Below are 23677 nucleotides of genomic sequence, written 5' to 3' on the forward strand. Positions count from 1 at the left end.
ATGTCCGTGCCGGCGCTCGCCATCGGGAGAAGCCGGTGGCGAGGGATACGCTAGCTAGCGCTGGCTCCCTAAATGTACACGGACAAGCTTCCAGGCTTGCCCAGCCGCCGCTCGCATCCAAGGAAATGCCGGCAAAAGGGAAGCGCGGCATTTCCAGGTTTGTTTTGCCGCTAAAACAGCCCCAACCCCCCCAGCAGAAYGGGCTCAGCTCTCGGCTTGTCTCCCCATCCCGGGCTGTGTCCGGCGGGCTGTGCCGCAGCCGGACTTGGGCACCCAGAAGCTCCAGCAGGGCCAGCTGAGCCGTGGTGGCACTTGGTTGCGCGGCGCTGGAGCCGGGAAGGGCAAAGCCTCCTTCCTCGGCTGGGCGCCGCAAAATATTCAGAAGCGACAGGTCTCCCTGGTCCCCGTGTGAAAGCTCAAAAGCTTTTTTTTTTATTTTTCCCCYCCTTTCCAAGTGGATTTCCCTGAAATGTAGCAACATCCGTGGTCAGCCAAGCTTTGCAGTCTGCAGGGGAAAGCAATCGCTCTGCCAGTTCTGGTGCAGTTCCCAAAGCAATTTTTAGTCTTTAAAAAGCAAGAGACTAAACAGTGTCAGACTCATGTCAAGCATCTGGCATCGAAGAGGCCATAAAAGCAGCAATCCGCAGCGAAGCACGACAGCTTGCAAACCGCCCCGCACCAAACGCTCCGACCTCTCCTGCAAACCCGTTTTATTGGGTTAGAGGCAGGATCCTGTCAACAGCTTCATGAGCCAAACTTGTGCAAAGAAGACGAAAGCTCAAAGGTCCCAGGGTTTCCGGGCCGGTCCCGTGCAGAGCAGAGAATATTAGTCACGCTGCAAAGCTCTGCGCCATGCGGGTGCCCACCTCCGCGGCCGTGAGCAGCTGCCGCCGCCTCCTCCGGTTTCGCTGCGCTTCTCCCTCATCTCCCCCAGCTGCAGAAGTTGCCAGTTTGCGGCTGAAATAAAAACCCTTTAAAAAAAAAAAAAAAAAAGTTTGCTCGTCTAAGCGGCGAGGTCCTTTAATGGTCAAAACGCAAGTCCGCAGGGTGTTCCCGGTTTGCACTGAAACAGCCCGGCGCTGCTCGGCAGATGTATCTCCTCGGCTTCTGCTCTGAAATCGCCTGCTGCTTTAGGGCCGTGAGACTCCTCTCTCGGTCTCAAAGACGAGGCAAACCTCGTCCTCAAACCTCAACCCGGCAAACCGAGCTTGTCCTCGGGGAGGAGAGCCCTCCGCAACGGTACAGCAGGTATTTTTCTCTGCCGGCCTGGCCGGGGCCCCTGCAACGGCAGATGGGCAGAAACCGCAGCGGGGAGGTGGAGCAGCGCTTCCAGGCTTAGCAGCTTCCACAGCTGCTGGGTGAGGAAGCAGCTTATCTGCCCTGGGCAGAAGCCACCAGCTGAAAACCCTCCGCCGACTGCGGGGCAGTGACCTGGAAGGCTGCTTTGCTTTTTGCGATGGGTGCAAGGAAGGGGCGGCGCAGGGAACGGCGCAGACAAGGGTGATGGCAACCAGCAGTTAGGACCGAGCTCATTCTTTAGCGGTGCGATGAGCAAAGCTGTTTCTGCCAGAAGAGTTGTCTGGACCCCATAGAAGAGGGAACTGGTAAGGTGCAGCTGGACGTGGCTGTGGATTTGAGGCCATAACTGCAGAATCACAAAGTAGCTGGGGTTGGAAAGGACCTCTGGAGATCGTCTGGTCCAACCCCCCTGCTCAAGCAAGGTCACCTAGAGCACGTTGCACAGGATTGCGTCCAGGCAGGTTTTGAATATCTCCAGAGAAGGAGATGCCACAGCCTCTCTGGGCAACCTGGTCCAGTGCTCTGTCACCTTCACAGTAAAGAAGTTTTTCCTCATATTCAGATGGACCTTCCTGTGTTTCAGTTTGTGCCCATTGCCTCGCGTCCTGTTGCTGGGCACCACTGAAAAGAGTCTGGTCCCATCCTCTCGACACGCTCCCTTTAGATATTTGCACACATTAGTAAGATCCCCCCTCAGCCTTCTCTTCTCCAAGCTAAACAGGCCCAGCTCTCTCAGTCTTTCCTCATAAGAGAGATGCTCCAGTCCCCTAATCACCTTCATAGCCCTCCACTGGACTCTCTCCAGTAGCTCCATGTCTCTCGTGTACTGGGGAGCCCAGAACTGGACGCAGTACTCCAGATGGGGCCTCACCAGGGCTGAGTAGAGGGGGAGAATCACCTCCCTCGACCTGCTGGCAACACTCTTCCTGATGCACCCCAGCAGACCATTGGCCTCCTTGGCCACAAGGGCACATTGCTGCCTCATGCTTAACTTGGTGTCCACCAGCACTCCCAGGTCCTTCTCGGCAGAGCTGCTTTCCAGCAGGTCAACCCCCAACCTGTACTGGTGCATGGGGTTATTCCTCCCCAGGTGCAGGACCCTGCACTTGCCTTTGTTGAACTTCATGAGGTTCCTCTCTGCCCAYCTCTCTACCCTGTTGAGGTCCCTCTGAACGGCAGCACAGCCTTCTATCAGCCACTCCTCCCAGTTTTGTGTCATCTGCGAACCTCCCAAGGGTGCACTCTGTGCCTTCATCCAGGTCATCGATGAAGATGTTAAACAGCACCTGCCCCAGTATCGACCCCTGGGGGACACCGCTGGTGACTGGCCTCCAGCTGGACTTCATGCCGCTGATCACAACCCTCTGAGCCCCGCAGTTCAGCCAGTTTTCGGTTCACCTCACTTATCCAGCCTGAGCTCCATCAGCTGGTCTATGGGGACGTTATGGGAGACAGTGTAATCGCACCGGAACAAGACAGCCTGGAGGGTGGACGCTGAGGGTGGCAGAAGGAAACAACTGCGAGGACAGGGAGGTGGGACAGGGTCATCTGCAGACACAAGGAAGGGGGAGGACTAGAGGGAGAGAAAACAAAGCAGGACACCCAACCCCAGGTAACAGCAGGCTCCCAGCCTGGGGCTTTGGAGATGTCCCACTGCCAGGAGACATCTGAGGGCAGAGGGGTCTTCTTGACATCAGGGCTGGAGCAAGGGGCATTAAACGAGGAAATAGAGGAAGGGGACTGGGAGAGACGCACATAACCCCCGTGGCTGGCAGGGCTGCTCCTACAGCTCTGATGTCTCAAAGCTTATTTCTTTCTGTGTGGGATGAAGCTGGGATGAAGCGAACACCTTCATCTGCCCAGAGAGCTCAGGGAAAGCTGTCGTCCCGTGCACGGCACGGAAAGAGGAGCAGCGCAYGCAAGCGGCCTGCAGCAGGTAGAGGTCTGTGTCAGCCCCAAGCCAGGCACGGGGACAAGCAGCCCCATGGGTTGAGGAGATCTGAGATGTCTCCTCTGGAGTGAGGTGCAGCACAGCTCATTGACTATGCAGGGAGCCAGAAGAGGAGCTCAGATGGAGAAAGCTTCATGGAGGACATCTACACTTGGTCAGATGAATCCCTCCATACCTTCCCAGGAACACATCATGAGAGGTCCCAGTGCCCATAACTACCACAGCCATCACAGAGAAGATGCGAGTTCAGGGAAAGCAGGACATGGTGTTTCTCTGCCTTGGTGTCCTCTCCTTGCTCCCTGAGCACCTCTTCCCACCTCACTCCTCATCAGTATGGTTCCTTCTCCCCAGGCCTGTCCATCTGTCCGCCCAGGCCGTGCTTCCCTCATCCCGGGGCGCAGGAAGGAGCACCGAATCCCACGGCCCCGCGGGAGAGAGCCGGCGGCGCCGCGGTTGCTCAGCCGGCCGCTGAGTCAGGCTCCCACGCACGCTGGCACGCACGGCGCGTTCCCTTCTCCGGCCGTGGCGACGTGCTCCGTCACAGCCGCGGCGGCGGCGGCGTCACGCCTGGAGGCCGGCCAGCGCTGCGAGGAAGCGGGCAATTCCCCCTCCAGCCTGGATCGATGTGGGAAACTAAGGAAAATTAATAAAGCTGCTAATGGGAAAACCACCTGCCTTCCCAGGCCGGGGATGCTGCTGGCTGCTCCCTGCTCGGCGGCGTGGCTCTCCGGGAGCCTTTAAGCTGCTCGTTTCCTCCGGCTCCCAGGGAGCTGTAACTGGCTTCGCTCCTATTAGTGCTGGCAGCCTTTGCTGGGATGCAGAACGGTCTCCGCCTTGGCTGAACTCTCCCATCCCGCGGCCGGCGCGGGGGGCTGCGAGGGGCAGAGCCCCGGAGCTCGGGGGGCTCCCGCTCYGCCGTTCAGGAGGCTTCGGGGCAAACGCCGGCGAAATCCTCCCGCTCCGTTCCCGCATTCGCTTCGCTCGGGCCCTGCCTCCCGAGGCCCGTAGCCACCGCGCGCGCGGGGCGCCAGAAGCAAGCTTTTATCCCTGTTATCCCGAGCGCCTTCCTCTGCCAGGGGAAGGCAGGGTTGGCTGGGACAGATGTGAAGTTTCAGAGCAGGCAGTTTCGAGCAGAGTTAAAAAAAGCAGTGAGTGTGTTTACAAGAAGCCATTCCGAAGCTGCTTGCGTTGCCTGTGTTTATCCGGGCACATTCGTGCTACCAGAGTCTTGGCCACACGGATAACGGCGAGCGATGGGGTTTTGTCGTGCAGAGTGGGTGTATATACGAGAGGGGACATTTATTTGTCACAAGCAGCTGCTATTTCCTCCGTTAAAGACATTTTTCATGCAATTGGGGGTGGGAAACCCTCGTGTGCAGCAGCGCTGGCTCTCGAATGGCCCCACAGAGTGACTCATCTCTCCGTGAGGACTCTCCACCATCACGTCCGTCCGGCAAAGCCCGGTCCGCTCAGTGCACTTGAGGTAGATGAGAGCGGCTCATGCCCTGGCCGGAGGGCTCAGTTTCCCAAATGAGTCACGGAGAAGCATTGCACGGGGACTGCCAGAGCAGAGCCCCGGGCTCTTGGAGCGCTTGCAATTGCAATTGCATCCGGCGTCGTTTTTGGCCTTTCTCCCGGCGCGCCTGCCCGTCAAATAGTGCTGCGTCTAGCAGGTTCCCCTGCCCGTAGCCCTTTGCYTTCGACCCCCGGTTCGTTGCCTTTCGCCTTCCCGAACTCTGCAGCTCAACCGGCCCCGCGACTCGGGCGCTCGCTGCAAGCAGCGTCTCGGGGAGCAGGAAGCTTGCACAAGCCGAGGCGCTCGGGGCCAGCTCTCCCCCTCGGCGCACGCCAAGAGGCTCTTCATGCTGCTCGTTATTTCTTCTTAAAATTAATGCCCTACGATTATTATAATAAAGCTTTAATATAGCAACGTTCATAATTAATAATGTCTCTTAGAGGGAGGCTGAAGGGCTCTGATGTGGGGCAGAGACCCTCCTGCCTCCTTTTTGCAGGATGCTTGGGAGCTTTCAAGCCAGCCTTCGTCACCCGCTTAGCAAACACCACGCGCCTCGCTGCTTCGCTTTATTTCTTCTCCTGCCGGGCTGCGAGCAGCTGACGTTTCCTCATGTGCTTTGCGAAGGAAACGCCAAGGCAGGGAGGATTTCATTGCACGGGAGCATTTGCTTTGAGAGCTGCCTTTGCAAAGCGGTGCTCCAAGCGTTTGCAGATCGCAGTTAACCGTCTTCTCCTGCCGGCTGGGGACCATGGTGACTTTGTGGGCACCACGGGGCCTGGATGTGCAGGGGCTGGAGCAGCGGACCTTCACCAGGGAGCGGTGCGGATGCCTGGCAAGGTCGGGGCTCGCTTTGGCACCCCGTGACTCTGCCCTGCTTTCTCCCACCCAGCGGCTCTGCCCTGCGGAGCGGGAGCCCGAGAGGCCCACGGGCAGGGAAAGGACACCCAGGGGACCCCGTTTGCCTGGATGGATGGTCCAACATCTGGTGGCGGTGTCCCTGTCCTCCTAGAGGGTCCTTATCATCATATGGGGTCCCTGTGGGGTCCGTGTCTTCATCGGGGGTCCCTGTCCTCCCAGGGAGGTCACTGTCATTGTAGAGTGTCCTAGTAGGAGGTCCCTGTGGGGTCCCTGTCATCACAGGGGGTCCCTGTCCTCCTAGAGGGTCCCTTTGGGTCCCTGTCCTCATAGGGGGTCCCTGTCATTGTAGGAGGTCCTCGTCCTTGCAGGGGGTCCTTGTCCTCCCAGGGGGTCTCTGTGGGGTTCCTGTCCTTGCAAGGGGTCCCTGTCCTTGGAGGAGGGTCGCTGCGGGGTCCTTGTCCTCATGGGGGGTGTCTCCTTCCTTGCAGGGGGTCCCTGTCCCTGTAAGGAGGGGGGTCCCTGTGCCCCAGGGGTCCACGGCAGCCAGGAGAGCTGGGACACCTCCCGCCGGCACCACCTCCCAGGCCCAGGAACGCCGCCTCGCTCTGGCAGGCATCCAAGGGAACCGGGGGCTTTCTCAACCGCCTTCCATGTGCAGAGCGCATCACAGCCGCCCGGGGGGAATCCGGAGAAGGGCTCCTCCCGGCAGGGATGCGGCTGCTGCAGCAGGGAACCCCCCTGCAGCCCGTGCCGGGGCACGAGTGCCGCTCTGGGGGGGCCGTGTGGCGTGGCCAGTGCGGGGTCCCTGTCTGCCCAGTTTCCAAAGAAAGAGCCTCGTGGTCTCGGAGGGACGGTGCTTAAGGAAAAAAAATCACGGGACGCAAAGGAGGCCCAAAATGAGCAGCGGAAGGGCTGTGATTGACCTGCTTTAGCTCATATCCTCGGAAATGCGGAGCTGGGAGAGCCGGCTGGGAGAGGGGAGAGCAAGGGCGGCTCCAGCGGCTCCCTCCCTTGCTTGGTAGCCTGTCTCCATCGACAGACACTAGCCAAAATTCAGCAAACGGGGAGGGGGTCTCCCATCCTTTGCAGCAGGCCCTAAACGTCCCCGTGCAGGAGCTCAGGATTGGCGAACGCAGGGCAGCGCTACCAGCCGGGACCCTGGGGCACACGAATGTCACGGCCAGCCCGGACGCGGCCTTTGCTGGCGTGCACGTCACTGAGACCTGCAAAGCTCGTTAGGTCCCGAGCGTGGTGCCCGGCGCGTCCCCAGGGAGCGGGAAGGGCTCGGTGGCGCGGTGGTGGTGCAGCCTCTGCCCCCGTAGCCTCGAGCTGCATCCGTGTCCCAGGACTTCTGCCAAAATCCTGCCCCACTGGAAGCCRGGTAGGGCCCAGACCTTGGCGGTGATGAGTGTGAGTCCGGCGAGGAAGGCTCTGAAGGCTCAGCATCGCCACGTCTTCTCCCCGCTTGCAGCCTTGGCGCTCCGGCTCCTTCCGAGCAGTGGGAAGCTGCACGTCCGCAGAGCCCTTTGCCCCGTGTGGACAGGGCCAGCATGGTCCAGGGAAATGCCTGCCCTCGGGCAAATCTGAAATCGGCAGCAAAGAAAACGAAATAAAGCAGTTCCCTGCCTGCTTTGCCAGCGGTTTTGCACCCGAAGCCTCCAGCTTCTTGTCTCACTGCTGCCTCCTCCCTGACCCGAAGGGAAAAGCAAGAGGGGAAGGAGAAGCACGGTGACCAGGAGCTTTGGGGGACGCTTGTCCCTCCGGGGTCCCTGGGTGGCCTCGGTGCCAGCCCGGTGCCGCTGCGGGTTTACGCACTGGTGGGTGCAGGGCTCTCATTTCCGTGCGCTTTACTGCGTGCAGGAGAGGGAGCAGCGCAGTGCCGAGGGGGCCGCTGCCCTCTCCTGCCGGTGGGCTTTGCAGGCAGGAAAGCTCCCGCGGAGAAGGAGCCGGGCTGTTAACCCTGGAGAGACCCGGCCGCAGTGCTCCGTTGGGCAGTCACGGAGCAGGAACGGCCGGCGCCGCCGGGATCGGCCTGCCGAGCGGGTACCGCGGCAGGTCGAACCTGGGCCGTGCAACCCCGGCGGTTATCTCGGCTCCTTCCCGCACTGCGCCACTCGGGTTTCGACATCCCCCTTCCTCTTGGAAGCCACCGTCTTCCCAGGATGCTGGCACTGGCTTAGGGAGAGAAGTGGGGTTTTTAGCAAGAGGGGAATTTGGAAAGTTGAAAAACCCAGGGAAGGGTAAGGAAGGGGCTGGATTCTGGCTCTGTGTACATCATCCCTTCCAAGGAATTGGATCCAGATGTCTCGGACTGTTACTGGTGCCGGGTCGGGCTTGCATCCCGCTGTGCGACTGCCTCCCCGGGCTGCCCGGCAGAGCAGGAAGCAGCAAGGACGTCGGGCTGCTTGAGCTCAGACAGCTGCAAAGTGACCCAGACCGATGACCGCTGTCCTGTCACGCTCGGCCCCTGGCGCAGTGAGCCACGCGCTCCGCTTTCTCCGGAGTCCCCGGAAAGCCGGGGGGAGCGAGCCGGCTACCCAGCCGCGGCGAGTGGGCAATGTGCTGTCTGGAGCGGTGAGTCCCAGCCCGTGCCCCCAGCTCGTGGGCTCCCCCCGCCACGGCTCTCCACTGTGTCCTCTGGGGGGACGGGGACGGGGACGGGGATGGGGACGTCCCTGAGCCTCCCAGGCTGCCCCTGTTCCCCGGGCTGGCAGCTCCCCTGGACCTGGGCACTCTGGCTGCTGCCCACGGACATCGTTCCAGCTTTGCTCCTGGAAACATTCGCAGTTATTTTTGGGCAGTAACTGCCTTCCCAAATATTTGCTTTGGTGTTAGTGCGCGGCCCCACTGGCAGCTGGGGCTGCCCTTCTCTGCTCACCGCTGCAGAAAGCTGGGGCATCCAGCTTCCAGCCGTCCCATCCGCCCAGGGATGCATTCCCCTTATGGTTGGGGTCTCACCTCTCCCCATGGGCCTCTTCTCCCACCCACGATGATCCAGGATGGTCAGAGGGTCACTCAGAGCCCACCAGCACCTGCCCGGGTCACCCAGCCCTCCGAAGCAAAGGGCTCCCATTCCCCAAAAGGGTCACTCACGACTGAGCCCAGGTGGCGGAGAGAAGACCCCCAAACTTAAAACGCAAGGGGACTCTGAGGAGACGCCAGCTCGCGCCGCATGGAGAGGCTCTGCTCTCCACTTTCCTCCAGGCAGGACCAGCACTAAGTCATGGAGCAAGGCTGCGTAAGGGACGCCGTGGTTTCCACCCCCAAAGAGCCCACGTCAGCCCCGGGTGCAGGGAGCTGTAGCAACCCGTCGGCGTCTTTGCCCCCACYGGGGTTCCTGGTTTTCATTCTTTGAGGATGCATGTGAAGAGCCCWGGGAGTCCAGCCCGTGGGCTTGGGCAGGTGCCATCAGAGAGAGAACAACATCGCCCCGTTTGGCGATACGATTATTTGTTTTGYGAGCAAGCCAAGAAATCCCCAGCCGATGGAGCAAAGGCCCTTCCCCACCTCCAACCCAAGCTGATAGGGCTCCGGGCTGGAGCGAAGCTGGAGCCTTCCCAGCATGGCCCTGCTGGGGAACCGGCCCATGYGTTACCACCCAGGGCTGAATCATGGTGTTGCAGCCACAGCTGCTCTTTCGACACACGAAAGGGATTTGGCAATCCCCGCGGGCTATTAATAGCGCTGGGCTGTTTTGTGAGAGCCCCGTGCCGGGCTGGATGAGTGCGGTTCCGCAGTGAAGCACAGCAAGCTCCGAGAGAGGTGAAGCACTGAGTTTACCTAAGGAGAGGTCAGGTGAGCGGGGAAATCAAGTGCCGGGGAGCAGGAAGCGGAGCGGTGCCCTCTCCTCCCTTATCGCCTCCGATGCCCGCGCTGGCTCCGCCGAGCCAAGCGGGAACAATGAACAATGAGTCCTGCGACGTGGCGCCAGGGGATGCGCCACCTGCGCTCCCGGCCCGGCCCTGCGCGCCCCGGGGGACCCCCCAGCCTGGGCCGATCCTGCTCCCGGGGTGGGTGGGAAGATGCCACAAAGGGATTTCCATGGGAAATCCTGTTCTTCTCCCAGCCGGGTCCTTTGACCTTACCCAGTGGGCATGACAGCCATCCTGCAAGGTCCCTGCAGGGAAACCCACCTTGGGGACAGAGCAGGACACCTTAGCGGTGGTGCAATGCCAGTGGGAGATGCTGGAGAAGGGCATCTCTTCCTTATGTTGGGAAGGAAAAATACAGAGAGGGCATTAGGAGAGGAGGTCACCTGCGCTGGTGAGAAGTTATCACAAAATAAAAGGCAGCCCGTAGAGGTTACCTGCTCCCTTGCACGTGATGCTCAGTCTGTACCAGGATCACAGCTGGTTTGGGCTGCTCAGTCCTGGCTCCATCCAGATCCCCGCCTCCGGGAGGAAGGAGTCAGCTCTGCCCCCGCATCCCCGAGTCCCAAACGCTGCCCAGGACGGGAGCAGGGAGCCTCCACAGCGTGGGAGCCAAGGGAAGGAGCCGCCATCTCAGCCGCCCTGCAAGCTGCCACTGGCCGTGTGGGGTTGGGTGCTGGCTCCTACCTGCCTCGCTGGGCTCTCCCTGCTGCCTCTGGAGCACAGCTGTATTTTTAGCAATGGAAGCACCAGACGGAAGAACCACCCTATGCAGCAAGGAAACCCGGCCCGCCTGATGGGCACCCGTTATCTCGTATCCCAGCTCCATCCTGCCCCGTGCTCTCCCTTCCCCAGATCTACGTGAGCACAGCTCCTCTGCTCGTCTTCTGCCGTGCTAATACTATTCCAAGTACTTCCCTTCCCATCCCCAGACAAACGTGTGCCCGTCTCCAGATTCCTCCCAGATCGTTCACCAGCACCGCGTCCCGGTTAACCGGCCCTGCGCTGCCCCAGCCTCCCCTCCCCTCGCTGGGCAGGGAGCAAAGGCATCGCGTGACCTCGGTGAGCGGGTTTGGGTCTGACAGTGTCAGCTCTGCAGTGCCATGGGCTTTGGGACCAGGGGGCCAGGGTGGTTTGTGTCACCMCTTTGAGATCAGACGCTCCCATCCCAGGTGTGGGCTGACATCCAGCTGCCTGCCTTGAGCCTCTCTGGGCCAGGCCGATTGCAGAAAAAGCCTTGGCAGAAGAGTTGCCTCACTCAGTAACTCTGGATGGAGAGCCCCAGCTTCGCTCTCAACCAGCCACCGCGGCTCCTTCGCTGCTGGGAAAGTCCCGCAGGCAGGGGAGGGTGCGGGGTGCGTTCCTGAGGCTACCTTGCGGGAGGGCTCACAGCCAAGCTGTGCTGGAGAAGAACCTGCCCTGCAGGCTGGCGGCTGGGAAACCACCTCTGCCAGGCCCAGCTGGGCCAAACAGCCAGACTGGATGAGGCAATTGCTCCCCACCACCTCCTTCCTCCCTCCTGCACCTGGCCGCAGCAGATGTTCTGTCCTTGCATGGCACCAGGCACCAGCAAGCACGAGAGATACGAGCCAGACCACCAGGTCCTGTCCTGGTTCACATCCTGGCAGCGCTACCACCAGGGATTGCTGGCACGGCAGCTGCCTGTGCGCAGGCAAACGTGTCCTTCCCACGCCTGGCTCCTGCATCACAGCCTCCCCTCTCTGTYCCTTCCCACTGCCAAGGGGTCTGTGCTTCGTTCCAGGAGGTGACATCCTCTCCTGCRTGCCTCCTCTCTGCTGCAGCCTCAGCTTTCGCCGTCACACAGCTATATCCCTATTGCGCAGCTGCACGGAGAGCCTGGCCACGGAGCGATGCTGACCAAGAGGGACTGTGGCCATCAGTGGTTCAGGGCACTAAGGCTGGTAGAGGCAGAGAACAGCCAGTTTGGAAAACTCACCTTCCGCCACAGGGATTGAGACCATCCAGGGAAAAGCTGCTGTTTGCTTGGAGGGCCAGAGAGCTGGGAGAAACAACGTGATTGCTTCATGATGTCCCACGGCTTGGAAAACGTCCAGCAAAGACATCAGTGAGGGCAGGTGGGAACGTGCAGGGCTCCTGAATCAGCTGGCATGGAGATCTCAGTATGGCAGGCAGAAAGGGAACCTCAGTCCTGTATCCAACTCCCCAGGGCTTTCAAGTGGTTCAATCCTGTGCCACTTGGCCAAGCAACGGACGAGGGCACCTTTCCTAACCACTTCTCTGTAATCCCTTTAAACATGGAAAACGCAGTGCACAGCCTAAATGTGACCTTAGCTCTGGCAGCGAGCACTGCTGCAGCAAGCTTTTCTCATTCCTAACCAACAGTGATGGGTCCTCACGAGTTCCWGTCAGATCACAGCACACGGACAATGTCATGTCATTTTGGACAGTAAATGGCTTTTTTGCTGTTAAGGTCAATCACATAATCCTTTTTTCTTTTTTTTTTAATCATAATTTTATCTTCTGATCAATCACTGACATTTAAACATGCCCTGAAAGGCTCTCAAACAGCAGAAGTATATGCAAATGTCCAGCTTTGTCACACTGGTGAAGAAAAGCACATGCAGAGTTTGGTATGAAGCCATAAATAGTAAATACTGTTTCAGTCAGAAAATCTAACAATTCTTCAGATCAGCATGCACCTCGCTAGCATCATTTCAGGAGACAAAGCTGTGGTTTACCGAAATGGACTTGTTTTTTGTGCTAGATGGTTGAAAAAGGAGCTGATAGCATCAGTGTTCATTGTGATCTTGCCTCTCTTTAACATCAATATGTGCTGAGACACAAAGAAGCTGTAGATATGCACGCAGTGCTCCAGAGATTGCTGGCCTCCTTCCATTTCCCTGACGTGCAGCGCGTGCAGGAAAGGGTTCATCTTTTCAAGCCTGGTGGGACTCACTCTGTGCCTCGCAGGTGCTCCTCGGGACTCAAGAGCTCTTCTTCCTTGGACTCTCTTTTCACTCAAGGCCATAAACACCAACTGCACTGTTGAATATTTCTTTTCACTTTGCTTTATCGCCCCAGAGCCACAGCTATTAAAAATAACATAATGCAGGACTGTTACTTCCARCAAATGAGAGGGCTGTAACATGTAGACTACAATCAAGCTGTTCCCACTGTTCATAACATTTTTTCCCTGCACGTACATATCCTGGCACATATATACCTTGACAGGTTTCCTCCACGCCCTAACTGCCTGCTTTTGCTACACAATCAAAAAGACATTTTGTATTAAAAAAAAAAAAAAACCCTCAAAGCCAGGCCCATGCAACCTGATGTGGTCTGGAACTGTGACCTACACCCATGATCAGAGTCCGCAGCTCCATAAAACACAGCTGCTGGCCAGTTCAGTGCTGCCAGCAGTGAGACACGGACAAGCGTGTCCCTTCCCTGAGTCACGGCAGGCACCTGCAGCTCCCAGCCGCAGGGACCTGCCAGCTTGGCTCCTGGCTCCTGGCACTGCCAAACTCGCCAGGACACTCGGGGCCTCAGGACCCTGCTGTTGATGTGGAAGCTGAGCCCAGCAGAGCTGGGATTCTTTGGCCCTTCGGGCTTGCTACAGCCACCACCCCGAGAAGCAGACATCCTCTCCCCCCCCCGCCCCCCCAGGCGTGAGCATCCCTTTGCAACCTCAATGGATACCCGTTTCCTGACCCGCAGTCCTCCAGGATCAAAGAAACAGCACTATCAGGGGTAGCAATTTTTCCCCTGGCGTAACTGAGATGTGGCACTGACCCCTAGTGACAGGTTTCTGTCCTGGCACTGCACGGCTGAGGTCTGCAAGAAAAATGAAGTGCAGCCAAGCACAGTAGGGATCCGGGAACACTGCTYGTATTGCACAAAACCTGCTTAAGTAGTCCTTCTGCTTATGAACTTCAGTGGACTGAGGGAGCCATTCCTGCAAGTGTGCTTCCAAGCCTGAACATCCTGATCCAGCACATTAGATGCTCCATCCATTGCAGTGCTGTTACAACCAAAACAGATGCATATTAAATGTACTTTAGATAAAATTTATTTAAGAAATTAATTACAATCTCAGATACCACACTTCACCTGCACAAAGTGGAGAGTGATGCAGTAACAGGGAATGCACCAGTCATATCAGGGACAGTACTGGAAATGACCTATCTACTTGTGGAGCATGGTATAAAGATCTTACATAGCAAAGGAATGATGGGAAAACGCAGAAGTTCTGTTTCCACACTGATCTACTCCTTCTCTGAGGAATATTCAGCTGCATAACAGACTCTGATCTGCATACTTTAGATTATTATTTTAAATACATACAGTTTGGCTCTAAGCCTGACATTAAGTACAAAAACAGTATGTTTCAACTAGGGACTTCAGGGAGAGTCCAAGACTGATGGTCTATTTCCAGGCATTGCAAAATACTCCCAATAAGTTGGCTGCTTGCAAGATGGGAAAGACTTTACAATGCCCCAAGCAGTTCCTTAAAAAGTTTTTTTTTTCCCTCCCCACTAACTTCAGAGCCATAAGGAGAAGGAGGATCCAACCCTCCTAGCACATCTCAGTGGTGTTGTGGAACAGAGCTGGTGCTTACTGAAGGTAATGAGAAGGCTGTTATGGACATTAGCAGTATTMGACAAAGTTTCCGTCCGAACACACTGCACTCTCCAGACCACATCCCGTGCTCAAGAGTTGTCCCGCAAGGTCAGGCCCTCCAGAAAGGAATTAAAGGCCTTTTGCTGTCCCAGGGATATGAGCAAAGGCCAGAATGCTGCTTCCCCAGGCACAGAATCTCCCAGTCTAGATGAGGATGTGAAACACAGCTCCGTCCCATGTTGGAACAGCCTGTCCCCAACACTGACAGCCCTGCCCTTCATCTCCCTCCTGTTTCTAATGTGCACGTCTCTCTGCAAACCTCATTCCCTGCACCATCCTCAGCTCGGATGAAACCAGCCTCACTACTGTCACCGAGAACAAAGAAAAAGAGCAGAGGCTGCAAACAACCCCCTGGGCTTGTAACCACCAAGGTGCCAGCATTGAGCAAAGCCATCTTCCAACCCCCCCCGTCCTTGAGCTTTGCTGGCAAATTTTGTGCATTTGTTCTGGGTATTCATGGCTGTTCTGATGACCTGAGTTCTGGATCTCATAATAAAATCACTTCAGCCAGATTCTCCTGTTATGCCTGAGAAGGAACGTGCTCATGAATTCAGTTCAGCAAACTCAGGTGTAAACACAACTGTGTGCCAGTTTAAACACTGCAGCCATAGAGCGAGTGGTATGTTTGCCTTCACAACTACACATAGTTTCTCTGCAGATTTAACAATTTCTTGAGAGCAGAACTTGCTGACACAGATAGTTCAGTAATGCCTCTAGTGGAGCCAAGGCGAGAGAACTATTCTTCATCCTGGAATCACTCACAGTCTTCCTGCTCAGAGGTAACCAGAGCATCTTTGTAAGATACACAGTGACACAGAGAATGGGCTGTGCTGATTCAACTTCTCCAGCATAGTTTGTTGGGCAGACAAGCCTTCAGCACATAAAGTAAGCTCACTCTGCCTTTCCACTAATCACCAAGCCGGCAGAACTCCTTCCCAGCAATCTCTATGTGGATCTGCTGTCATGATTTACCATGAAATGCAATAGGAACAGCACATAGGAGGGCCAAGTTATATGTTGTAGAAACACGTTTCTGGTAAAAGAAATCACAGGCATGGCAGAAGTGCTGACACTGCAATGGGGAATTTGCCTTTAAACTGAAACTTTAAAGGCTGTTTTATCCCTTCACCACTAATTTGACTGCTAAAAACACCTCTCTCTCTCTGTTGTAGAAGGCTSACAGAGGACTGAGACAGTGAGACAGTTCTCTGGGCACTGTCCTATAGCCTCTCACTATTTGCCACAGGGGAATCTCTAGCTCTCACAGCTCACTGTGTCTCTTTTCCCTTCCTGCCAGCCTTGGGGCTGTCCCCCGCAGGTCCCTCCCAGGGGTCTGGCCTTTCTCTGCTTCCACCCTGGACTCCTCGAGCTGCTCCTCTCTGACTGTGGCTTTCTCTTCAGAGCTTTCTGGCTGCTGCTGCTCCTGCGTGTCCCTACGACTGTAGGAGGTATGAAGGGTGAACTCAGGCACTGTTGTCTCCATCATCTGGAGGAAATTGTAAGCAGGAAGAGGTGGTTTCCAGTCTTCCTCAGATAAGGTACCTGAGAAGTGAATACAGTCAGATGTTAACAAGTTAAAAGGCTGTGACGTCTTCCTCTATGCAAACCCACTTTACAGATATTCTCATTTTAAAGAAGCTAGGGATTTTTCACTCTTCCAGCAGATGCAAAATTAAAGATTTTTTCTTAAAGATCACTCTTTTTTTCTCCACATCTAACACTGCCACTCAAATCAAACCAACTGCAGGTGAATTAACATTTACTGGAGCTGGCCAGGGCTCAGCTTCTCTGAAGCTGGTTCCTCCATCCTCAGAGACCCAAACTGTGAAGTTTACAAGTGGCAACACTCTGTGTCTCTCCACTGGTGGGTGGATTTTTCATTCAGACCTCAAATAACAGTGTTAATGACAGAACATTGCCGTTAGGAGTGAGAGGAGACTGCTTTCTACCCAGAGAGGTAGCAGTCCCATTAAATGAGAATGCTCTCTAATTTTTGCTTTTAAGACTGATCACACAGTTCACAGTGGTTAAAAGCTTGAGAAAGGAGGCTGACCTGGCTGGTACAGCCCTTGGTCATGTAATGTGCTGCCCAACGGTCAATGTACCCCTCCGACACCCCGGAAAGCTGGAAAGCGAAATGAGCCTTTAGCAGTAGAGATGGAAAGAGGTGTGGGAGGGTGGCTGGCTGACTAAAAGGGGCTTAGCCACTAGCCAGCCATCAGCCATATATCTGTGTGTTCCCAAAGGCTAACTTTAGCCTAGGGGAGCTTGTGTCCCTAAGGCAAAGAGGGAGGCTCTCCCAGAACGGACTCAGCGTCAGACCCAACATGGAGTATTCTGTGTCACCTTCTCAAGGAGCCCCTCCAGCCCCAGTGCCTGCAAACATAAGAAGAGCCACTGGAGGTGAGATCAGGGTCCACCTGCCCAGGATCCTGGCACTGAGAGTGGCCAATGGCAGGGTATATGTGACAAGCACATGGTGATGTTTCCTCACAGTGTTCTCCCAGCCATTTTGGATTTTCTCCAGGTCCCAAACCCTTCTGTTGCACCTTATGGCCATGGATAACACATTAGGAAGGCATATTTACGCTGCCTTCCTCCAAAGCTTCAGCAGACTGATCAAGGCAGGATAGACATAGTGAAAAGCTTCACAACACAAGCCAAGCCTGTATGTCCCAACGACCACAGCAAAGCACCAGCTTCCTTCCACTGTGCTGTCCAAAAAAAATGCTGGGAGAGACCTACAGAGCATGTTTCTTATGCTGACAGCTCGGAGTCAGGAGATTTTTTGTTAGCAAGCTGTGTTTCAAAAGGTTAGCTCTCAGCGATGGGAGAGCACAGCTCTGCTTGGGGATTATTACAGGGAAGAGATGTCGATTCAGAACTATTCATGCTTGGCTCTGAACATTAAACAGTCCTAAAGCAAACTCWTGAATATGGGTATTCTGTTCTGGCCGGACTATTTGTACTTCTCCAACGCAAACTTAGAATAGCTATTTTTTCCATCATTAAATTCTGGGACAGACAATTTATTGCACGTAACATCTTCTCATAAACAGACCAGGAGCTAACAGCGCATGCTTAGGAACGTTACAAAAGCTTGTCCACTTACTGATGGGAATCTCCAATCCTGCTTTTAGCTTCTCCAGCCAAGACAAGATGTTCATTTCAGTGACAGACTGGTCTGGTGGAAACTTGAATACCTGACCTCCTGTGTGAAGGTTCACCCAGACAAGAACAGGCAATGAAGGCACGGTGGCAAAATATGCCTTCAGGACCCCGTAGCCCACAGGGGTGTTCTTCCTGTGGAGAAGATGAAATTCAACTTGCTGACCAACACGTCGGCAGCACAACATGAATGAGAGCCAAGCAAGCACCAAAGCCCTTGGGCAACATCCAGCAAAGCCCATGAGCACAAGTTTTGTCCATGGAACAGCTGTAGAAGCTCACAGCAGTATTAGGAGCTGAATGAGTTAAAAAAGCCAATTAGCCAACTCTAATGGAGAGTGAGYGAACAGCAGATTAGATGTGTAAAGAAATCCTCTAGCACCAGGAACAGCTGGGRCAAATTCTGTAGGAGGGTGTGAAATTTCCTCCATCAGAAATTTTTAAGAGCAGGTGAGACAGGAATGACATATGTCCAGCAGACCCCACCATGGTTAGCCCCCACCATGGCTGGCCGTTCTCTCTGCAAACAGAAATGCTGGCTGGAGACACTACCAGATTCCCCCAGCCCTGCTACTGTCGCCACCCTGCAGCTGCAACAAGTCAACAGCAGACAAAAGGGATATGATGAGCTAATACAGTTGGGTGTGCTCATGCAGCCCTGTCCCTTGCAGCCACAAGGTGGTTTTGTACAGCCAGTAGACAGARACAAGGAGTTGGAATGGCAACACCCCCAAGTGACACGGACTGAACCAGAAAAGGACATCTGACTGAGATGGAGAGAGGGCAAGTACGGGAAGATGATGAGTCCTTTAGGTACTATTTTCAGGCTGAGTGATGCACAGGCTCTGAGTTGGCCCTCACCATGGGAATGTGGTCTTCCTTCTAGGATTATGTTATCCTTTCAAAGCCAAAAGCTGTATTCTGCCTTCTCTTGTGGAAATGCTCTTTTGTCCTTAAAAAAAACAGCTCTTTTTTTCAGTAAAGGAGAACAAAGGCAGATGTGTAGGTGGGGAAATTCCAGGGGCTCTTATTTCTTGCATATTACTGGCAAACAAATCGTCCTTTCTTCTAAAACGTGTGCATTCCCCATTAGTAAACTTCTGCCCACGCTGTTAGATGCTTCCCAGACTTTGAAGCACATAATGATTTAGTCAGTGAGGTGTCTCTGGGCTTGAGCAAAATAACTGGAGACTAAAAATTGAAAACGTACTAGGGAGGAGAGAAATAAAAAAGATTCTATCTCCTACAACTTCTTTTATTTCCTAGCTCCTGTATTTGTTTTGTTTCTTGATTATTTTCTAAGTCTGTCTTATAGGGTTTCTTCTAGATGCCCCTTCATCTGAAAACTTTATTTTCCCCCAATCAACAATTGATAATTGCCGTGTTGTGCTTCCTTCTAATTGCTAATGGCGTAATCACTTTAAGACACTTGAGAGGGGCAAATTTACTTTTTTTCTCCCATGTGTGACAAAATAATACAAAAAAATCCAGAGCCAAGGTCAAGCTACCATACAATACCCCTGAGAACACTTTACCCTACTAAAAATTATTTCTGCCATCATTAAACTTTTACTGATTTTACTTTGTGGTGCTACTTTGCAGTTGTCCAGAATACATACTGAATCACTGCTAAATGATTTGGACTCCCAGCTCATTATGATTTTAGACTGAATAATCACATTACCAGCTAGATAGTGTTTTGAGTAACTGCAGACTCAGTTTTCTCTTACCCTGAAATGCTGAGAGCGAGGACATGGAAAGAAACAAAGAGGTTTTTGCACACTCACAAGTTCAACCAGCAAGTCACAAATGCTTGCTGGGGTCTTCCTTTTGCCAGCTTCAGCATTTCTTTGCTTTCCATTTGACCGATGTCACCATCGCTAAACATGATGAGCAAGGGCTTTCTGAGTTGCAAGTAGTGGGGCAGATTTTGCACTGTGATTTCTGGCTGCAAGAGACCAAAACAAGAAGTTGGGGTTTATAGGGAGGGGAGAGCAAGACAGAATCAGCCTTCCTGTTCTTACATGGGCGGCAGCTGAGCAAGGCTGTAGCCTCCATGTCGAATGGAAGCGGCACAAGCACAAATGTGGGTGCTGGGATCTTGGTGCACTTCACAGATGTCTACCCCCAACCCTGTCCTTCAGGAGCCAACTCTGAATGAGGAGCTGTATACTGCAGAAGCATAGGGGTGAGCAGAGAAGCAGGGCAGGCTCAGCTCAGCTCCACATGACACGGCTACAAATAACTTCTGAAATTTGCGTGCAAGAGGCAGGAAGGAGACCCTGTAAGAGGTCAACCCAAGGCCATAGAGTGGGTCTGTGGCAATAAGCACATGCCAGTCTATTGACTTCCAGTGTCTTCTCCCACAGGAACACACTGCAAACAACAGATCCCTGTCCAGACTGCCTGATCCAACTCACAATTAAAGGTTAAAACCAAATGTAACTCAACATGATAGAAATACTGAAAAAACATATTTATTTTGCACAGCTCCACACTAAAATCAGCACTTCTGCAAATGACCACAATGGAAAAAGGACACTTTTTTTTTTTACTTACAAAAATGTCCAGCAATTCATATCTGATCAACTGCACAATGTCCTGCGCACTCTGTTTGGACAAAGGAATGCCTTCCACACTCTGGTCTCTGCTCCTGGCAAGGAGGAGGGCTGGAGGAGACACTGCATATTTATGGGACCTGAAAAAGAGGGACTGTTACAAGAACTGAATGGAGGATCAGGCACACACTGAATCTGCTGCACACAGAGTTGGCATCTTCAGGGTTAAAAGCATTGAAGGCGATGCGGGGGAGAGAAATGGTGCTGTTCAGAGGCACAGACCACATGCAGGAAGGAACAGCCCCAAACAGACCCTAACTGCCTCCCCTCAGAGGCAGGCTTTGCACATCGCATTTTCCACTGCCCCCTCTCCAAGTCCCTCCAGATTCGAGCCAACAGGGAGAGATGTGGCTGACACGTACGCTCAGCCTCTTCTGAAACGAGCACTTACCTAGCTTGCACCACACACTAAACATGCACAAACGCACACACGAACACCACTTTCTTCTGCAGAGAAACATCAGCACCTAAATAAGAGGAAAAATCTAAAACACCACAGTCTAAACTATTCGCCGGCACTTGCCTCTTTTCCATTTTCACACCTAACACTAGGTGGCACAAATACCTACCCAGCGCTTTACGCTATCTCCCAAGGCAGGCAAACACAAGGCCTTAGACTCCCTCCGACAAACACCAGACTACACGAGCTGGGCTCTGTATGCTTAAATTTCAGCCTCTGAATTTTGGCTTTGCAAACATGGGCTGTTTTGCTGAAGCCCAGCACTACACTACAGGAACACGCACGGCCTGTGAACATTCTTCATTCCCCCATTTTCTTCTGGTGAAAAGGTTTGAGGCTATTTAAAGAAAAGCTGAGCAGGTGGAAAGAGCAAAAATAAGAGAAGTCTGAGCAATGAGAGGGCATGGGCCACATTACGATGAGAGAACAATTTTCTGGAAGTTAGAGGAACTTCAGTCCTGAAGACTCCAGATGTTAGTGCCTGGAGGAAGGGTGAGACAGAGGAAGGAAACTGCCTCAACTGTTTTTTGGGGTTTTTGTAGCTTATTTTTCAAAGGCTGCTGGTATTTTTTTCAAAGGCTGTGATACCAGAATTACTGGGGAAGTAAGACCATGTGAGACGTGTTTTGACAATGCAAAGCTAAACCCTCTCCACTCTGCTGACAGCATTGTACCAGCAGTCTCAGATGTAGCTGTGTAGGTCCAGTCCCATGACAGGTGAGCGTTATGGTCCAGCTGCTACAGGAGCAGGCCAGGTGGTCTGCTGCAGCAGACCGCTGAACAGCACTATCCACCCACACTAGGTCGTAAAAAGCCTAAGAGCAGTTTCTTAATCTATTCGGAAGTCAAGACTTCAGCTGGAGGAAGGGTTAGTTGGGTGAGTCAGGGCTGTTGGCTTTGAACCTTTGTGAAGGCCTCTGAGGAGAAGCATCTGCTCACAGCCAGTGCCCACAGCTGCTGAGTCCTGTGAGCTGCTGACTCCAGAGCATGGTGTGACTGAACCAAAGACGAGTCTCAGGGTTCAGGTGGATCAGGTAGTTTGGTACAGCCCCTACAGAAACGGGACCACTGCAGCCTCCATGGGCTGAGGAAACAGGGTCTCCAGACAACAGGGCATACTTAGTTCACTGAGCTCTTTCAGCTGGCCACAATGTGAGCTGAAGCTTGCTGGTGTTTATGTGGTGACAAGACCAAGCACTGCTCTTGTTCCACCCTCTCCTCGATTCTCTCATTCATTCAACTCCCACTGGAACCTGAATTGGAAGGCTGCGCTCTTTGGCTTCAGTTACCATCATGGGTTCTTTTAATGAACCAACTCAAAATCAGCATGATTGCTCACAGCAAAATCAGACGCACACAGCAGTGACCTCTCTTTCAAATACACAGAGTGGTTTCTTTTAAAACCAAGAGTCTTAAGATAAGTGCAGATAAGCTTGTTGCCTATCTCGGCACAAAGAGATTTGGGAACACTTTGGGCTGTGGAGGTGGGGAGGCGGAAGGCCTTTGATTTCTTTTTCAAAAGTAATCTGGTCCACCTTTTAATTTTTCCATATGAGAAAGATCTAACACAGACTCAGCCTACTGCAGAACAAACACTAGTTATTTTTAATGAAAGGCAGCTCATGGAAAAATCATGTTACAACCAGTTATATTTCCCTCTGTGGTTTGCCCAGGCAAAATCAGTTTGGACACTTATTTTAACAGTTCTGAATACAATGGAGATGATTGGTTCAGATTTGCTTTAAAAATCTTGGTGTTTTGGGTCACAGGGTCACTAAGCCAGGCAAGTGAAGGTTACTGCAGACAATGTATTTCCATGCTTTTTGACTCATACCTAGACTTTTCACTTCCCCCATGACAACACTCATCTGTCTGGAAAAAACACACCCACTGCAAGTTTTTCAGGGGCATTTTGTACTTCTCAGACTTCCATAGGTCTTCAAGAGATACAGGAGTTGCTTAATACTGCCAGAAAACCAACACATTCTCCATCTAATAGCAAGAGTCTACCCTGAAATCACTTCTTATCTTACTGGTAACATGGCCATTACATAGCAACTGGTTGTATTGTTGCTTGCCACAGGTTTCTATTCATATAGCAGAGGTATTTAGATGTGCAATACGAGACTTGCATTTAAATATAAAACATCTGCAAACAAACACTTGGCAGGGATATATGCCATCTAAATATTTAAGAAACAAATAATGACTTTATTCAAAGCATTTCTTCCTTAACACCTTGTTCATAGTTACCCACTGAGTAGGTGTTTGCTGAGCAAACAGTTTTACTAAGAACATTTTTGGTGAATTTGTAACCTTCTTCCCTGGGTAGAGGGAAATGTGAGAAGAATGGTTTCTGTCTCCGCTTTCTGTGGCTTGGGAGCCACAAACATTTCTTCCGTGAGAGCTTAGCAGAAGAATGGCTTTGCTTTTCTTAAGAAGGGAAGTGAGCCTGGCTCTTGCATAAGGAATTCTTGTAAGTGTTTACTTTCTGCTTACGTTGAGAAGATGACCATCTACAGTAGCTTCACCCACAAATCACAATTAAAAACACCTTCCATGCAGCCAAAACTCAAACTTGGCAGAATGAATATCAATATAAACTGTATGAACTATTCCAACTAAACAGGAGCACGCTCTAGAATATTGCCGTAGCAGAAGGATGGAGGTATATTCTTGTATGTGTCGTTGCTGACAGAACACAGACCTTTTCTATTGGTGTCTTTTTGTTTTGTAAAATCACCCTGACTTCTGTCATTTTTTCCATCTATCAGCTCAGCAGAGATGATCAGGGAAGAAGTCTTTCAGTCTCTGGGCTCAGGTTTTTCACCCTGCTGCTGCTGGTTCTGACTGCTGCACCTGAAATTACCCAGTGGTCTCCCACTCTGGTGCTGAACAGGGCCTGGCACTTGCCTTGCTTCTAAGATCTGACTGGAGCTGGTGCTTTGAGCTCAGTTTAGTTAACAGAGATGTGGTAGCAAGATATTTACATTTTTATTCTCCAAGCACATCACAAAAATGCCCTAGTGTCACATCAAACAGTAGAGATGCAGCACATTTGTAAGAAACTAATGAAAACAACTCATTGTCACATTAATGGCTGTTATGACTCACACTTGGGTAGAAGGCCAAGGACCTTCTGAGATTTTTAACTCTGCCTTGATGGCTAATTCCTGATGGAAATGAGATACCAGAACAATTTAAAGATCCCCTCTGGATCTAGCTCCATCTGTAGGCACTGAAGTATCTCTTAGTCTGATCCAAAGCACTTAACCC

At 53.1% G+C, this 23677-nt stretch overlaps 1 protein-coding gene and 1 long non-coding RNA gene across 3 annotated transcripts in view; both read right to left on the reverse strand.

Annotated features, from left to right (window-relative positions):
• Window positions 1-4530: 4530 nt before the first annotated feature.
• Window positions 4531-10334, reverse strand: LOC112961252. 2 transcript variants are annotated; one of them, XR_003251970.1, is made up of 3 exons: window positions 9931-10334; window positions 9758-9829; window positions 4531-7207 (listed from the first exon to the last, which is right to left on the reverse strand). It is a non-coding gene; the product is annotated as an uncharacterized LOC112961252 (long non-coding RNA). The 2 variants fall into 2 exon arrangements; XR_003251971.1 differs by lacking the exons at window positions 9758-9829; window positions 9931-10334 and adding an exon at window positions 7687-8706.
• Window positions 10335-13203: 2869 nt separating this feature from the next.
• TXNDC16 (thioredoxin domain containing 16) overlaps window positions 13204-23677 on the reverse strand; it is a 52855-nt gene continuing 42381 nt past the window's right edge. Inside the window, exons 16-19 of the mRNA XM_026056206.1 lie at window positions 19883-20021; window positions 19111-19271; window positions 17268-17458; window positions 13204-15697 (exon numbers count right to left, since the gene is read on the reverse strand). Of these exons, the coding sequence (XP_025911991.1) occupies window positions 15417-15697; window positions 17268-17458; window positions 19111-19271; window positions 19883-20021 (772 nt within the window). The 3' untranslated portion in view covers window positions 13204-15416. The remainder of the gene's footprint in view (window positions 15698-17267; window positions 17459-19110; window positions 19272-19882; window positions 20022-23677) is intronic.

The sequence above is a fragment of the Apteryx rowi genome, unplaced genomic scaffold, assembly GCF_003343035.1.
Source record: "Apteryx rowi isolate R43461 unplaced genomic scaffold, aptRow1 scaffold_13, whole genome shotgun sequence".
Classification (NCBI taxonomy): domain Eukaryota; kingdom Metazoa; phylum Chordata; class Aves; order Apterygiformes; family Apterygidae; genus Apteryx; species Apteryx rowi.